The sequence below is a fragment of the Poecilia formosa genome, unplaced genomic scaffold, assembly GCF_000485575.1.
Source record: "Poecilia formosa unplaced genomic scaffold, Poecilia_formosa-5.1.2 Scaffold260, whole genome shotgun sequence".
Lineage (NCBI taxonomy): Eukaryota > Metazoa > Chordata > Actinopteri > Cyprinodontiformes > Poeciliidae > Poecilia > Poecilia formosa.
This window is the reverse complement of record NW_006800199.1, coordinates 466,024-484,131: the sequence shown is the minus strand read 5'-3', so window position 1 is coordinate 484,131 and position 18,108 is coordinate 466,024. Positions and strand designations below refer to the sequence as shown.

The following is an 18,108-nucleotide window of genomic DNA, read 5'->3' as shown; positions in this document are numbered from 1 at the left end:
TTTTTTTCACTCAAGTATTGCTTCAATGGCCTTCAACAAATCTCTGAAATGAGAGCATGGCCATAGATTTCTGTTGAAGCTGAGGTATAACTGAAGTTTACAGTCTTTTACACAGTAGGTCAAGTTTCAAAGAGCTGTACGACATTAAACCCCTACAGCATCGTCTGCTGCTTTGTCACCATGGTAACCCGGAGACTCCTGTACAGTGAGGACAATACTTTTCTCTACTTTAAGGAATATTTTTCTTGTTTTGATCATCATCTTTTTCTCCCTTTTAGAACAGATTCCACCTCTGCTACATGCCACCAGTCTTGTCCCCGGCGTCACCTGAAACATTCACATTGGACCCTGAAGCTGAGCTGTTACTGGGAAACAGTTTTTCAGTGGGAGTCACGGCGGGACTGCCAACCCCCGAAGAGCTGGAGCTGCTCGAGCGGTGCTGCGTCGGAGCGGAGCGTGCCGGTCTCATGGCCGGCGGGCGCAGCTGGGCCCCGGCCAGCCGGGCGGACAGGGCGGGCTTGAAGGTGGTCATCATCTCAGAGGTGGAGCTGCTGCTGCGCCGCATGGCTGCGTCCGGGTCACGGATCATGATGGTGTGAAGCGGGCTGCCGGGCTCTGAGCTCGCCGGGTTCTTCATTAGCTCCAGGGTGTCCAGGACCACATCGGGGGCCTGCTTCACGGTGTTCTGGCGCTCCAGCTCCCGCAGCTCGTGGAGTGCAGTGCTCATGGTCTTCTCAATGTCCTGAAAAAGAGACAGAGAGAAAATTTGATATTCAAGACGGTTTTAAAGCCCCTTAAAAACAGAAGGACTCTGTTAAGTTTAATGTATGTACTGCAGGTCATATTCACACTACTTACATTAAAACAACAAAGGTTTACTACAGTGTCCAGAAAAGTATTCATACCCCTTGATTTCTCTTTTTTTAAGAGAGACCCCAGGTGCACGCCATCCTTCCAGATTTTGATTTGTTAAAGTCATGTACAAACACTAATAAGCTACTGAAGATGAAAGTTTGTTGCTATAAGGTAAAAAATGTGTTACGGACAAAGTCTTACCTCAGCCAGAGCCTCGGTCTCCAGTGTTTTGTGGTCCCCCAGGCTGCTGTGGCGGGTGGCCCCTGGCACTGGTCTCAGTGGGTGGCCCTCTGGATATGCCTTCCTGTCTGGATAGTTAATACTGCCTGCACTACCAAAAGTGCCAAGACGCCGTTTTTCTGGACTTTCCATGCGAGCCTTGCTAATGGATATTTTATGAGGACTGCTGGGACAGGCGGCGGCACGCGGCGGAGTGTCGGGCACTCTGGTCGGGCTGTGGGTCTCCGTTCCGCCGCTACGACGGCGCGGGACTGCAGCGCCGTCTGACCGTAGCCTGACCCTGGAGAGGAGAAGCCAGACAAATCAATTAGAAACACTGCAGCATATTTCAGACCGTTAGAACTTAAAAAGTGGCTTTTATATTTTTGTCACCTCCCCATGACTCCTCCGAAGTTGTAATCTGCCGGCTGCTCACAAGGCGATGGGATGTCATTTTTGGAGGAACCCTCCAGTAACGGTCCACTGCTGGCTTCACTGTCTGCTTTCTGGCTGAGATTATCGGAGAAGGCATCGTCCCTGAAACAGCAGAGTCAGATCTGTTCAGCGGACCTTCGTCAACGCCCTGCAAAATCCCTTTTCAAACATAACCACTGCTAAAACCGATGACGTTGTTACGTACAAGTCTTGCACAACAATATACTGATGGGGGATGAGTCCGTCCACGCCGTTGTGACGACCCTCCCACCAGTCCTCAGAGGCCCTGTGATATAGAAGCAGAGACGCTCCCTTCTTGAAGGACAGCTCCCGGGGACTGCGTCCTGTGTAATCGAACTTGGCAATGGCTTCAATTTGTTCGACCTCTGAAAACACACACGAGCAAAATTACATGAGATATTTTTCAGAAAATGAAGCAACATGATTAGAGACATACTGGCTTTTTTTTTTTTTTTTTTTTTTTTTTTTTTTAAGCCAAGAGGCAAAAATTGGCCTATGTGTACCATTCATAGTTCTGCCCCATTTTGGTTCTTTTCTCTGTTTTCAAATCAATCGTACTCTGTTATCACAGCCAAGAGTCTTCTTGCTGCTCAAGGAGCAATTTATAATTTCAAAATGAAAATCACGGCAAGTTCAGGACATCTATTCTTCAAAGTCTTCCATGCAAACAAAGACAAAAACACAACAGATCTATTTTTCTAGTGTGCACTCCTGTCTCCTTTCATGGGGCATGTATGGTCCAGGCTTTATGCTGAGAATCTGGATTATTATAAGGAGGAATCCATGTCGGAGTGAGGTGCATTGACTCTAATGAAATAGTTACACATTTGTAAAAGCACCGACATTGGTGAGCAATATCCAAGTTTTTCTACACTTCAGTTTGTGTGCAATTTAGTTATCAGACCACAATTACTGAACAAGGGAATTTGCTTTTTTTTTCCACATTTGGGTTCCTTTAATCTAACATATTTGTCTATATTGTTTTACAAACATAAGAAAGTCTGATAAAATTGCACGATTTACTTCATATTGCAGAAAATATGTGTCTATTTTGATGTTATTTTTAATTATTATATGATATAACACTGTTAATTTACCCACAGAGGGAATAATAATCTAAAAAAAAAGTGCCCTGCAGTGTCTTAAACAGGCCAGCAGGGGTCAGTCAAGGGGAATTGTTCAACAGCAGGTCATATGTGAGCAGGAAAAACAAAATTTAAGAGGAAAACGCCCAGAAAGTTTGATGTTCTTAACCCACCAGAGATGGATGTTTGAGCTGCCATTTGAGGCAAAATGGAACAGAGCTATAGTTCAAATGCAACCTAAATTAAAAGACTGAGGCTACCCTCATCACTGCCGGGGATTCGCTCCCAATTAACATGAGCCTGTTTTGCTTTCATGAAAAATGAGCTACTGCCAGAGGACACTAAAAACTGTTATGTATGAAGGGCAACCAGAAAAACTTCGCTTCCTTTTTTCAAGTGAGAACAAGAAAAAAAAAAACTGCATGGGGTCAGCACTTTCTAACACCCTCTCAAAAAAAAAAAAAAAAAAAGGCATCTACAAAGCTGAAATTTTAAGAGACAGCACTGAGGGAGAGATCCCTCGGTGTATAAGCAACACTGTGGCTCCTGTGCCTGCCCCGGTTATGTATTCAAAGCTCAGAGGACGAGCGAGGAAACACTATACAAAGGAGAATGTCCCGAGAGAATCGCTGAATAACACCGAACAAAGAGTCGGCGCAGAGAGGGGGGAGGCACGCGCTCACACACACACAGCAACACAGATCAAAAAGACTACACTGCATGCCAGCACTGTTTACTCAAGTTGCTGTTAGCTTCAAACATCACCTAAGCCTTTTTGCCTTCAGAAGCTGCTGCAGCTCAGACTGCACATACTCAAGAGTGGAAATATAGTCGATGCAACCAGCCTGTCTGCACTTTGAGGTATTTTGAGCCAAAAAGTCTGTAAGGGTGTTCTCTCGTCTAAAATAAATGTGTGTACAGTGCCTCCCGCATTTATTGGCCCCACTGGTAAATATGTGTAAAACACATTATAACAAACTCATCTTTTATTGCAGTAGCAGAGCGTCACATGGGAAGAATCAGTTTTTTTTTTGTTGTTGTTTTTTTGTAGTTTAATTTTTTGTTTTACTATTATTTTCTTTTTGCAAATTTACTAGGGTTAGTCATTTGTTTAACCCTTATTTGCCAAAAAATAAAAATGAAAAAATAAAAAATACAGCACTCAGGATTCTACAGCATTTCACAGGTTTGGAAAAGACAGTGAGAGGAAACTGTGACCATTTTCCCCCTTGGCCTTTTCTCAATGTTTCTTCACTCCACATGTTTTCTACTGGATTTAGGTCGAAGGACTGAGATCGGCTCATTGTATTGTAGAGGCTTTTGTTTCAAATGCCATTAAAACTGAAAGGACTCACATACAATAATGCTAATGCTTTGCTATTTAACACCTCAACAGTGTGTTTACCTTCATCACTAGTGTGTGGCTCAGTCCCATTATCAGCTTCATCGATGGTCCCTGGTTCACTGTGGGGACTGTCACTACACAAAGAAATGTGAAGAGAAATTTAATCACTAGTAACACAGCAAAAAACTATTTCCATGCACCAACTGAAATAATAAATCTTGTTCACAAATAGGAGAATAGGAAAATTACTCTAATTTTCAATGGGTTTATCCCCGGGTCACGGCGCCACTCACCAGTACTCTTCCCCGCCCGTCATGCACTTCTCGTAGACCGGCCCGTCCAGCTCACGCTGATTTGGGAAGATGACTTCATGGTTGATGATGATGGTCTTGATGACTTCGTTGACATGCGCCTGACACGCCACGGGGTCCTGGCCGTCCGGGATGGGCATCAGAGTGGGGCCGAAGCAGATGGCTAAATTGTAGGGATCCATCATGTTTTCATCGCTGTACTGGGAAAGACTGAGGAGCAAGAAAGCAGAGGTTGTTGATCCCGCCTGTATGTGGCTGATTCGTGATATTGTTGAAGAGAGCAGCACTTTATTTTTTAAACATATAGCAAGAGAGATTGGAGAGACTAAAAAGCGGTTGAAAAGAATCTGCTGAAAGAAGAAAGAAATGTCTGTAAATTGAGGATAATGTTTTATTTGGAGTTGTTGGGAAAGATCAGAAATTTTCTATGAAAGGAACAGTGATAAAAGATAAACCTTGCAACGGGACTTTGTTTCAAAGGAACACAGTATAACATGCTTTAACATGCCGTGACATTTGCTTTAAAAGCGTTTGCAATCACCCAACATATTGAAATCCACTTATACATCTTCCACTGCAGAGTAACCCTGTTTAACCAAATCTTTCAGTGGAGCAACAGGAAACCATAATCAGTCTTTGCACATTGTTAGCAGGCTAAGTGTGGGCAGAAACAGTGCAGCTGGAATCGCTCCAACAGAGCATAATATAAAGTCAGTGTCTTTGAACTGCAGACAGCAAGTAAAGGCAGCATTAATAACATCCGTTATTAGAGGAATATTACCCCGCTGCAGACAGATATGAGTTTTCAGAGTTGTACATAACTTCTCAAACACATGTGAGATTGCATATCTAGCATATCAAGTCTCCTTCCTTTACTTGCAATCTATTTGGTGTTTGCTCAACACAGAGGAGAATTACATTTGCATGCAAAATAAGGCACAAGATTCAGTGTCGTCTCCTCTGTAGAGATTATGCGAAGCACAGACTCATCTTTGCATGCTGTTTGTTACAGAGGAGGAGGTGTGAGTTGAGGTTTAAGGACTAAAACTCACTGATTGAGAAATGCAAAAAGGTATCTCATGACGATTATGACGGTCCGAGGAAGAGTGACGACTATCTGCTGGATGTGATGGGCTCTCTCCGCTTCTGACTCCAGCTCTGAAACAGCAGAAAGTAAAAAAGAAAAGATGGCAAACATCAATTAAAAATAATTTGACTTTGACATGGCCACTTGCTGAGAAAAAGCACATTGAATGATTTTCCAGAAACATGTAAATACTACAAATGATTATGTTAAAACTATAGAGATTTTTTTTTAGTTCCCAGTTCTTAATTAATTAATTAATTAATTGATTATTATTATTATTTAAATGATCAGCCCTGTCAGTGTAGTCTGGAAATAATCTAAGATCAGAAGTGAATGATGGGATTGGAAATAGAGTATATAAACGTGAATATTTCCCACATATTTTTTCATTTCTTTTTTCATGTTTACCCAGACCTGGAAAATACTTCTGGTAAATGTGTATCAAGCTATTCTTATCAGCCTGGTTGTCTGGTGGTATGATTAGGTCCATGTCGGGTACGGCACAGTCTTATTTCTAAGAAAACGTAAGATGTCAATTTTCCTTTTTTCCATCTTGTGAAAATCCCATCTTGTTTAAGTCTTTTCTGCTGACTCACTGATGGTGGAAATGAAATCCAGGAAACGCTCCTTCGGGAAGAGTGGGTTCTCCAGCCCTCTGAAATACAGCTTCAGCACTCCTGCCACTGAGTTAATATCGTGGTCATTCTGGTCGTCAATCAGTGGGTCCTCACCTAAAAGAGAACAAAATCTGATGAGCCATACTTCGGACTGAATTGGTTTGTCCCATTTAAGTGCTCTGGACATAGAAACTGGGAACGCAGAAGATGGACTCACCTCTTTCAAATGAGTTTTTGATGTCGTTGACTTCCACCTGTGATCCTGGCACGCGAAATATCCCCTGCTGCTGCAACCCTGGGAGAAACCCAAACCAGATTCCACTGATTTATAACTAGGCTGGCTGTCACTATCTTGAAACCACATCGCCAGCTTCATGACAGAGCTTTGGAAACGTATAACACGGGGCAGGAAATGTAATCTAGTCGTAAAGAGAGAGATACGTATTTTTCCAGGCAAGGGCCCCCTCAGTGAGCCGGCAGCATGTGGTTTTAGTTAGAGGCTTCTAATCAGTTTCATTAGGTCCAGATCCAGAGCAGAGGCCTGCAGGCCACAGCAACGAGCTGAAGACAGATGTGAAGGTAGACAGGGAGGAAGTCTAAAGAGGTTAGGGGGGCGGACCGAACCCGACGAAACGAAGACCAGTTGGAGACTCGAAACTCTGTGTGTGATCTGTTGTCAAGTTGCAGTCAGCCAGCTGAGAGCTTCAAAGAGCGTGCCAGTCAGTTCTTGTCCATTGTAAAAGTTAAACAGGAGCACAACGAACTTATTTTATAGTTTTGTTTTACTGCCTTTTTGCTCTGAGGAAACGGCGATAAAAGCACAAAGCGAAACTTACCGTACAGGTTGATGTATCTGACGCAGCTTTCAACAACAAGCGGAATCGGTTGGCCCGAGTCCTGAAGCGTTGTGAGACAAAATATATGCATATAAAAGACACGTTCAATCTTATGAACATTGTAAATAATGATTGTTGTTGCATGTGCAGTGGCGTGCAAAAGCTTTCATTCCCCTTGGCCATCGCAAAGTCGTCCTCAATTGGGAAGCAGAAGTAAGAGGATATGTGGTTTTAATTTGTTTTTACAAATACAAATTTTAAAAGGTGTGGTACACGTAAGCATTCAGCGCCCTGAGCCAATACTTGCATCTTATTTGACCCAGAGAGCTTTTTACACATGTTGGCAAACTGCAAACAGAATTTCTTGCATGTTTCTTTCAACAAGGACTTTCTTCTTGCCTCTATTTCAAAAAGGCCAAATGTGTGGAGAGCTAAGCTAAAAGTTATTCTTTTTCACTTCTGGTTAACGCTCTGCTTGCTTGACTTGTTGGATGCTGATGTGTTGGTAGGTTTGCTGGTATCCTCTTTTGTCTTTCAAACAATAGAATGCATGGCGCTTTGTAAGATATTAAAACCTAAGTTATTGTTTTATAACCCTACTTTCTCCCTGTGTTCCTTCAAGATTCTGTTTGTTCACTAATGTTCTTGAATAAATCACAGAGTTCTTTAACAATTAAGTGATTTCTGAGTGTAACTGACTGCATTTAGGAGCACCACAGTAAAGGGGCTAAGTTCAAATGTATGACAGACTGGATGTTTATTTGAAAAGAAATTAGAAAACCTCTTATGGTTTTTTTCTCCCATCTCTATTCGTTCAATCACATCAAATCTGTATAAAATGCATTCATGTTTTTGGCTGTGGCATAAAAATGTAAGTGAGTTCAAGGGGCATGAGAGGGATATGAAAACTTTGGCAAGCACTGTACCAGAGCCATCTGGCATGCATATCAATCTCTAAGTGTGCAATATGTAAATCACAACAAGTAGAACATGTTTTATTAGATAACAGAAGGAAAGCGACAAAAAAAAACTGAAGTTGTACTAAATATTTTTCAAGTGCAGCACAGCAGAGGAATGTGAGTAAGTACTATAAGTACAGCATTAGTCTGGTGTCCCTTGCAGCCAGAACTACATTCTCTAATAACAGTGATACCTGAATACGAGTTCGGGCATTCCTTCTTCCTCTGGGAAAGAAAGCAGCAAAGCAGAGGAAGAAGAGACACAGAAACCACAGGGTTAGAAGAAAAGCTCAGATTGTTATTGACCCTGCTGCGGGTTAAGGGTGGTTAAACACAGGGAGTCACAATGGGACGCTACAGAGTGCAGTCAGGACTGGGTGCAGAAATGGGACAGAGCAAAGATGCTGTTCTCTCCTGTATCTCAGTCATCACAGTCTGACTGGGTTTAGACAGGAAGCTGAAGACTCTAAATTGTTCTGCAGGGAAATAAAGGGACGATTGATAGCCAGTGTGTCCATATATACCAGCAGGACTATGGAAGGAAGGAGCAATTAGAGGTTAAACCAGGGTGTTATGACCAAAAGGCAGCTGGAAAAGGGAGGAGCGGAAAGCTACATTTTGTGAGAGAATAACAGTGAAGGTTCTGGCTGCGTTCCCTCAGATCCTGCCGGGTTGTTCAGTCATACAACACCACCACCACCACCAGGGGTACCTTGATGAAGGTCTCCATATTGCCGTTAAACAGTTTATGGTTAAACATGGAGCGTGGCCTAGGTTTCCGCATTTTCTGTGGTTTAGGGGGGAGGGTGGGCGGCCTAGGAATAATTGACAAGGGGGACAAAAATACCACAAAGTGAAAAGGTAGAAAGCATAATAAAAACATGCAGACATAATTGCTAATCAAAAGCTATAAACATATAAAACTTTCACTTAAATTTGACCTTTAAACTGAAAAAAACAAAAACAAAAACAAGAATTTGGCTTAGAAAAATACTTTAAAACAATTACATTACAATTATATAACATTTTAGATATTTTACAGTTGATTCTGTACATTGTGATTAAAAATTAAAACTTCAAATTAGGAAGATAAATAATAAATAAGGTTGTCATATCACTGTTAGAATTATAGGGTTCATACACATTTCCTCATCAAATTTCCAAAAAAATCTCCATTCGATGGATGGATGGATGGATGGATGGATGGATGGATGGATGGATGGATGGATGGATGGATGGATGGATGGATGGATGGAAACACACAAATGGTTTCATAGATGGTATTTCAATTTTGGTAAAAAAAAGGAAAATCTTTTAGGGAAGGGATACAAGGTAAAATGCCTAAAAACAAAATTATTTTTAAAGTAATTAAATAATCACATCTTTGTAGGGACCCAAAGATGTGAAAAATAGTCTTGAATGAGTTGGAACCTTTTATTATTATTATTATTAATTGAGTGAAATCCAGAAAAAAAAATTAAATGTGTAAAAATATCACAAGCAAAAAAAGAAAAAAAGACAGTAAATTAAACATTTTGAGAAAAAAATGGTTTAAACCACTTGTTTTTGTACAGGAGCACAGCAGTTCACAGCAGTAAAGCTGAGACTGGGACCAACATCTTACCTCGTCGTTCCACACTCGGCTCTTTCCCCTGAGGAAGAAACAAAGGAGGAACTTGTCATATTCTTGTGTCTTTATGTTACACATTATGCAGAGTCCAATCAGTGTCCTGTCCCACTAACGGATTTCAAAACAGACAGAATCACCGCTGACGACAAGATAAATAGAGCTGCGCTAACACCATCCAAGGGACAAAGCCGGTAAACAGTCGTCGGGCCCCAGGGGACAAAAGAGGCCCCCCTAAAACGGTCTCTGACGAAACAGGGGTGGCTGCAGTGTGTGCAGGCTGTGGAGGGAGGGGTCCATCTGCGGTGACATTGAATCATGTCTGTACTGCTTCACCGAGCCTTTTGTTGTGTCTTTCCAGCAGCACAGGCACAGATTGATTCCCCACAAATAACCTCGCTTCATTCATTTGACAAAAGATTTGAACAGAAATGTGTTTTAGAAGTGAGGAGAACATTATGACACCCCACCCCTCATAGCTGCTGGGGACTCCCTTTAGGCAAAACAACTTCTGTGAGATGGTTCTTGTTGCGCTACACCAGCATCTGACATCAGTCTGAGAAAAGTCTGATCCTCATTTCAGCCATGAGACGTTTCAGTGGTTCCTTACTTTCAAGTCGACCGACATTTTAGAAGGATAAAGGTCTGGACTTGCCCCAGGACTTTTCATTTCAGATCAAAATGAAGCAAAACCGGACCTTTCAACACGACGATGACATAAAACAGCATCAAATCTATCAAAGAGTAGCAGAGAGAATTAAACTACGTTTCAGCTTCAACTGTTTTACAGGCGGTTTTATATTTTATTCAAGCTGCATGTGATACGCGGTAGATTTCCATGTTGTTTGGAGAGACTCAAATATTATTGAGTCTCTCCACCTCCATGCTTCACTGTGAGGTTCTTCTCCTGGATTTCTGCAGTCGGTCTAAGCCAAGCCTGTTTCCTGTTATCTATCCTGGTGTCTTGATGATTCAACTTTAGACTCCTCTCTCCAAATAATGTTAATTCAGAAGTCCTGGTCTTTGCCCATGTTCCAAGTGGCACTTTTTTTTTTTTCTTAGAGAGCAAAGGTTTCCCTCTCATTTAACTCACATTAAACTTAAACCTGATGCTTTTCTAATCAAGAGCCTGCTGACATTTTACCATTTTTGGAGACTTATTTTAGCATCGTAAGGTCTGCTTTCAACACGAACGTGTCTGAAATGCCTTCAAAACTTTAAACTTCCACACACAAAAAAATCCACGAAGAGAAAGCCGTCTCCACTTTTAAACAGCTCACCTCAAAATTAAAGACCTGTTCAAGCGTTAGAAATAGTAATCAACTTTTGACAAGACAAAAACAGACGCTGAATGACCACTTGCGAAACTTAGGTTGAGATAAATACATGCATATATATATTTAGGAACAGAACCACTTGGTGCCAGACCTTGATATTATGTTTTTATTAACACACACAGCAAGATGTAAACGCCATGTGGCACTAACCAGTTTCATCCCGTTCCCTCTGTCATCCTGACACCACCCACGCACAATCACAAACACCCTGTTCTGAGCGCGAGGCGGCCAGCTAATGAGCACGACTCGACCGTGATTTATCGACTAAATAATTAAACATGGGTTGTACCTTTTTGGGCACCATATGGTCTGCTCCTGCGCTCTCTCAGCTGCTCCACTGTGGACACTTGACCACAGAATAAAGTGTTTATGAGTGTAAAAGAGACTATGATATTTTTGCTAGCATGGAACCAACCAACGGGCAATTTGAGGTCATAAATGAACAGGTCCTGAGTGTGAAACACATGAGAAATATGTGTGAGTTCGTGTGAGCAATTCGAGATCTCAGCTGGTCATTTTCGTATTAGGCGCACCCCTGATGGAGGAGCAGCTGCAGAAACGGGCCCCCAGTTTGATCCGGCTGATTGATTGGGTGTAAAGCTGTTCATCACGACTGAGGTGACAAGGAGGCCCCGGGGGAAATAGGTGGAGCCAAGGTAATCTCTTCGCCTTACAGCCTGGAAATGGAAACCCTCGCAGTGACTAGCGAGTATATTCACTAAACGGATAACACTCTAACCAGCAGAGATAGCACAACGAGGAATGAACACCTCAAGGTAAGTGTGGTCTGTTTCCTGAGTGACATAAGTCCCTTTGAAACTCACTTCTCTTTTCTGTTCCCTGCTGCCTTTCAAAGAATGTCTTTTGTGGAAATGCAAGCAAACAAGTTGATTGGCCTCCATGTTAACGAGGAGTAGAAAGACCTCGGATAAATCAGCATAATCTCACAGCAAAAACCTGAATATATTTATGCAGTGGAGAAAAACCCTTGTTTTTAAAATTAATGTGGGTATAATTATATGTACCCCTCAATGAATGTAACCAAAATGTTTTTTATCTTTTTTTTTTAAATAAATAAATAAATAAACAAACAAGTTTGATAAATAAAAAGTCTATTTACCTTCTCCCAGCGTCTGCTTCAGTAAGTCATGCTTCGCCTGCAGTTTGATGATGAGGTTACTGCCATTCAGGTACTCCTTAAATTTCTAGGAGGGGAGAGACGGAAGCGAAATGAGTTAAAGGAGTCAAACGGAGTTAATCTATCATAAAAGTTAAACAGTTCAGGATCAAAGAAACGGCAGAAATGTCATTTATTGTAGCTCCAAGTCTATTTTCAGAGCATGTGGAAGAGCAGAGTGACGCTCACAGCGGGCCGACGCTCATTAGGAAGCAGACGGGTCGACACAGACTCACCGAAAAGTAGAAGGTTTCGGTCTCTTGCTGGTTTGACCTCCTCTTGGCTATGTTGAGCTTGCTCATGTACGACTCAGAGGCCACAGACTTGATGGACTCAGTGGAGCGGCTGTGCTGAAAGGCATCTGACACGTCAAAGTCCTCCACTGTCAGCATGTCCTGGAGCGTTTGCATGGTTGCATCCAAGGTCTTCCTCACCTGGATACCAGCAGAGTGTGGGAAGGAGTGAAGATAACAAAATGTCTTTTGGTTTTTTTTTTTTGTTTGTTTTTTTAAATCAGCGGTTCAAGTAACTGTTTTGAATTCTGATTTGATGATAACAAATCAGCCTAGAGTGACCTGAATTAGGTAGATTAGAACATAATCAAGGCATAAATTGAGAGCATCCTGCAGGCCCATATTAGACTCTGATGAACCACAATGTTTTTGACATGACGAAGAGGCTTTTTGATTAATAAATGTCGTTCCCAGTAATGGCGCGGCTGTTCAATTTTCTCTGTTAATACAACACGAGAAGATGAGGCTCCAGAGTCATTAGCACCTCTGTTTACATCGGTCTGCTCTTTATAAAAGAAAACCTTGGCTTCTTGACAAAACAGCCAGTCTCAGGGACATATAGGGCTCGACTCCTGCAGAGCTGAGGGAACTGGGGAGTAATTGCAAAGAGAACAGATGGCGATGTAGATATTCTGCTTGGTGTTTTACCCTTCAGCGGTGTGACAGTCTAGGGAAAATGAGAAGCATTCACACAAATCTCATGAATCCTTACTTCTTCGTTCTCGATCTTCAGTGTTGCTAACCGAGACTGCAGCTGGTGGTAGCGCATCAGGAGCTCAGTTTGCACCGGCTGTTGGGCGCTGACCTGGCACACCTGAGGAGGACAAACGGGTTGGGTTACGCAGAACAACCTGAAGTGTTCAGAGTTACCTTAGAAAAAGCCAGATCCAGGGAATGAAAGCGTTTACATCCTCTCACCTCATCCCCCATGTGCGGCAGGTATTCAAAGCGCATCGGGGGACAGAACACCTGGTTATGCATATCCATGATCTTGTGCTTATCGCTGCGAGAGTCCAGGTTGTCCACCGCATTCTCAATGATATCCAGTCCCTCGTGGCGCGACGTCTCCAGGTTGTACTCTGCCGACAAGTATGTCCTGAAGGTGCGCGCCAAGCTGGCATGGTAGCCAAGATCACAGCACTTTGAAAGAAAAAATATAAAGGACAAATGGCAATAAAAATTACAATTAGCCATCTTTAAGAGGGACTGCAAAGGAATAGCTTCTTAGCAGAGTTTCAACAACGTGAGAAGTTAAAATGCTGTGTCTTCAGCTTGTTTAGGTGTTTAGGCAGGAACAGATTGGTCACTGTAATGATATATGCAGTTACATTCTCAAAAGCACTAGGATTTTCTGTTGTAAGGATTCTTAAGGTTTATTGCAATGAACTGCGTTATTCCCATAAGAACAGAATAAAACAAAGTCATAATGTTGTGTGTATATAGCAGATATTTAAACACTTCTATTCTGTTTAGACAAAAATGATTTAGAACCATGTACTTTTTTCCGAAACTGTAATATTTTAATCACACAATGATAATCTCATAATGCAAAAATACATTAAAGGCTTCCTCCCTATGACAGCATAGAAAGCCCTTGTGCAGTGCTGTACATTACTCAGAGCACCTCAGAGTGTATGTTCGAGCCCCTTTAATTGACTAAATGCCTAATCATGCCCTGCTACATGGTAATGCTTAAAAATAGAAGAATTACAGGAGCTGGCACTGCGCTACACGAGGGATAATTACAGAGTCTTATCACACAGAGCTGTATGAAGTAACCTAATTAGGCAGAGGATGCTACTGACGACGGTTAAAGGGAGCTAGGGGCAGCTGACAGCACTGTAAATCACCAAGTAAACACTCTTTAAAACTCTTTAGCGCTGAGGAAGTTGTCTCGCCCCCTTCTGCACAAGCATCATTTCGACTCTCTGTCAAGTCGACTCAGTAGACCCAAATCTAAGGGGAGTAAATTGGCCGTTTTTCTTAAAACAAGCAAACACACTGAGAATGTGTGCATACAAATCCAGAAGCAGCTGGGAGCAGAAGACGACTGAGGAAGCTTAAACACCGTGGAACATTCGAGCCGCATTTAGTTGTGTCTGCGGTCTTTAAGTTGAATGAATTTAGCGGGTTTTAGATTTTGAACCTAAAATGTATGAGTTTGCGAAAGATAAATTCAGTTGTGTTAACTTGTTATTAATTTTGTCAAACCTCCAAGAGTTGAATAAACTAGAGTTTCTAGGTTAGCAAATAAAAAAAGGCAATTTTTGTGTCCTGAGATGGGAGTGCATTACGTTGATCTGACTCTTGACTTTTATTAAGGCAAATGTTTATTTTAATCCAATTTTCAGTTTGGAAAAGCTTGAGGACAACGTCCTGTTCACACTAAATGAGCCGAATTCATTGTGATGTTAAATAAAATTCATTATCAGATCAGAAATGTTGATTGCGTATTTTGAAACAAGAATTTTGAAACAAGAATTTAAGTAAAATAAGTACTTATTTTAGCTTGATAATGTGAGTAAAAAATAACACAGAAATGTGTAAACTTTAACTAGGGTGAGGGCAGTTTTTTTTTTTTTTTTTCCTTTCATATTGTGAAATGATTATTTGGTTTAAATTGCAACACTAAGTTAAAACTCACAATTCAAGATTAATGAGCTAAAAACTTGCTTCTTGTTGTTAAATCAACTTCATGAACTTTAATTTACGAGTTAAAGCAAAATCAAATTTCTTTGACTGAAATTGCATTTTCAATGCAGCAGGTCGACTTTCATTTTCAAGTTAAACCACCTTCAAATGTCTTACAGTGAATCCAAGCCCTGTCGGTGTTCTCATCACTGTTTTACATGCAAAGCAATTTAAGCTCGTTTGATTTACAACATTAATTTTCAAGATATTCTGATACCCACATCTGCTACTCATCAGCTGAATTTGAACAACCTATATTTCCTGTAAGAAAATGTTGCCTCCATGAGGTAAATAACCAAGTCCAAGTGAACAATGTCTGAGATATGACAAACAATGCATTTTTTTTTCTCACTTACTGTGGTGGAAAGATAAGTGAGGATTAGTTTAAATAGATGCACTTCACCAGGATTTGCAATGTCATGGACCATTTAGTGTTCAGAAACCAGATCCACAGCAGCAGCCACACAATGAGGCAAAAGGGCAAACGCTCTCAAAATGTTCATCTATCATCTTTAGATTATTAAGTGACTGCAAATAGCTTCCTGCAAGTTTTTTTTAATAAGATGTGCTCACTGAAACATGGCAAACTAAACTGATTGGACTGTAAGCTGACTTGAAATATGAGGAGCTGCAGTACTGGGAAAAATATTTCACCTGATTGAAATTTCAATTGTTTTTTTGTTGTTGCACATAAATGTTTAAAATAATGAAACAAATGTCAGCGTCAGGCAAAGATATACCAGTGTAACCACAAAAAGAAGAGTTCAAATGACGTGGTTAATCAGTGATGATATGCAGAGGGGCAGTTCTACTTTCAACGCAGGCCAACGTTGTTTTAGACAGATTTCTTACTTTGGAGACTAATTTTTTTTCTTTTTTTGTTGTTCTGGTTGTCTTTGTCTGATTAAAAAGAAATTGTTTTACAGTGTGAAATAGTTTAGTGTGACAAAAAAGTAAAAACTGAAACGTTTGCAGAACTGTATGCAAAAATTATATGTGGAAAAACAAAAACAACCTTACTACAATATATCATATCATCATATCATAGTTTTAAATGAATAAACTGCCACATAACATCAAATCAAAGCCCATATATGATAGTTTTAAATTTTCCTTATCAGATGTAATCCCAGACTCTTTACATTGATCAGCTCTATGTCTGCTTGTTTTTTTCATTTCTGCTAAACCAATATTTTCTTTTTACTCAAGGAAAGAGTTCATCAAGAACCCTTTTCAGTTTTCATCTTCCATTTTCTTTTCCAGTCAGATCTCCAAAACATAATCGCGTTGAAACACACATTTTATTGAAGCAATCAACAGCAAAATTTGTTTAAACAAATTATCCATTGTAATAAGTACCGCATAACAGAACAAAGTGGCAGAAAATAAGCAGTTTCACTCACTTCCTTATGACTGTGGTGAAACAAATTAAGACTGTGGCAAAAGGCCACAGACTCTGTAATTGAAGGGGAAACTTTGATAAGTAATGGAATTAATGAATCAATTTTGCACCTCACTGCAAAAAGGTGCACTGTGTGCAAAGACAAAGTAAGAATGTGTTCATTAAAAAGGAATGTGTTTCTTTTTCAATTCCCATTAATGTTCCTCTGGTCCCTCAGCGCCGAGCAACCGGAGCCAATCAGACGAACAGTTTCAAGCATGAGCTGAGCGGCCATTTTAAACACTGGTGAAGAGTTTATTACAGCGCTGTTACCTTACGGTTAAGACACCTCTGCATCAAAACTGCCTCTGAATCATTTGTATGTCCCTGAATTTTACTCTGCAAGAACTCCTAGAAGCAACTAATGAACAACAACATGACAGACAGACAGAACAAATAACATTTTGTCGACACCGACGAAGCCTCATTAATCTATCAGTGAGAAACACGCTTACACACCACTGTCAAAGTAGAACAAATGCATTGCGTCAACTGTCAACAGCCACCGAAAGCTAGTGTCAAGGATTGTTACGCAGCAATTAATATTGAAGAAATGGCAGCATCTTCGTTTACCGAGGCCAGCAGAGCAGCTTGGAAAAAACAAACAGCAAACAGGCTGAGAGGGAATGAGACATGAGAGCAGATGGCGAGAAAAGTGACAGTGCTGCAGAGAAAAATCAACACCAGAGGTCCCGGCTGAGAGAGACAAACACATGCTCCAAGCGCATACTTACATCAATCATGTCGGAGACGTCGTGGATGTAATATTTTGCCACCACCGCATTGGTTGCTGCCAGGTTCAACAAATAGTCATTCCTGGCTTTTGTGCATTTCAGCTTATTCTCTGAGTACTTGGCTTGCCTCTGAGGAGGACAGAAGAGAAACAAGAGGGGCAGGTGAATGGAAAGTGCAGCTAAGTTGAGCCATGGAAGAGTCTTCCTGTACACCAAGGAAACAGTGGCCTCTGGATGAAGAGACAGGTAGCGATGGCCTAGAAATTTTGAAGGAAGGCTAAAAAAAATCTGCCTCCAGACAGTATTATGTTTGGGGAAAACCGAGCTGGATTTGTATTTTGTTAATATTATTCCTCTCTACAGGTTTCCCACTGAAGGGATCCCTGTGGTTGCACCGAACCGGTAAAGGAACTTGGCTTGGCAACTTATCACAGTTGTCAATTTTAAATATTACTGAACAGCTTTATAAATCCCTGCATGACAGAAGTGTTGACATTTTGAGATTTGCTTTCTAGAATTTCACTGAATGCTAACCTGAAATAGCAATGGGAAACTTTATCTCGCAACAGAGCTGCACAACTGTGTGGCTCAAACAATGCATCGTTTTCCTCTGTTCTACTTTGTGCTGCTCCATCACCTAAAATCTTAATAAAACACCTTGATATTTGAGGATGCAATGTGGCTAAAAGTGGGGTGTTTTTTTTTTTTCATGGCACTCTAGCTGAATATTTATCAAGTATATTTGTTTACCAACTGATTGGACTTTCAGTGCTTTAATTGTTTGGCAGATTAAAGTTACGCACTTCTCAATCAAATCAGAAAAAAGAAAAAAGCCTCGTCTTCTTTATTGGTTTTGTACATTTCCTGATTCACTCGAGTTTTCTATTTCCAATTTCAAAAAGCTATTGTGCACACAGAAGGAAGGAAAAAATGAGTAACTCTCTTCCTTCCTTTGCATTCAACCCACTTCCATGCAGAGTAATAAGAGACGGGCTTGCAGTCGAGACAAAAAAAAAAAAAAAAAAAAAGATGAATCCT

The 18,108-nt window shown here is 41.0% G+C and overlaps 1 protein-coding gene across 2 annotated transcripts in view; it reads right to left on the bottom strand.

Annotated features, from left to right (window-relative positions):
- srgap3 (SLIT-ROBO Rho GTPase activating protein 3) overlaps window positions 1–18,108 on the bottom strand; it is a 59,012-nt gene continuing 40,904 nt past the window's right edge. Inside the window, exons 6-22 of one of the 2 annotated variants that reach the window (XM_007570408.2) lie at window positions 17,071–17,199; window positions 13,123–13,344; window positions 12,917–13,018; window positions 12,148–12,345; window positions 11,855–11,939; window positions 9,395–9,422; window positions 8,483–8,585; window positions 6,812–6,872; window positions 6,193–6,270; window positions 5,955–6,089; window positions 5,324–5,429; window positions 4,254–4,481; window positions 4,021–4,094; window positions 1,715–1,895; window positions 1,468–1,611; window positions 1,057–1,375; window positions 1–742 (exon numbers count right to left, since the gene is read on the bottom strand). In XM_007570408.2, coding sequence (XP_007570470.1) covers window positions 296–742; window positions 1,057–1,375; window positions 1,468–1,611; window positions 1,715–1,895; window positions 4,021–4,094; window positions 4,254–4,481; window positions 5,324–5,429; window positions 5,955–6,089; window positions 6,193–6,270; window positions 6,812–6,872; window positions 8,483–8,585; window positions 9,395–9,422; window positions 11,855–11,939; window positions 12,148–12,345; window positions 12,917–13,018; window positions 13,123–13,344; window positions 17,071–17,199 — 2,640 coding nt within the window. In that variant the 3' untranslated portion in view covers window positions 1–295. Of the gene's footprint in view, window positions 743–1,056; window positions 1,376–1,467; window positions 1,612–1,714; window positions 1,896–4,020; window positions 4,095–4,253; window positions 4,482–5,323; window positions 5,430–5,954; window positions 6,090–6,192; window positions 6,271–6,811; window positions 6,873–7,964; window positions 7,996–8,482; window positions 8,586–9,394; window positions 9,423–11,854; window positions 11,940–12,147; window positions 12,346–12,916; window positions 13,019–13,122; window positions 13,345–17,070; window positions 17,200–18,108 lie in introns of both variants that reach the window. The other variant, XM_007570410.2, reaches the window with a different exon arrangement.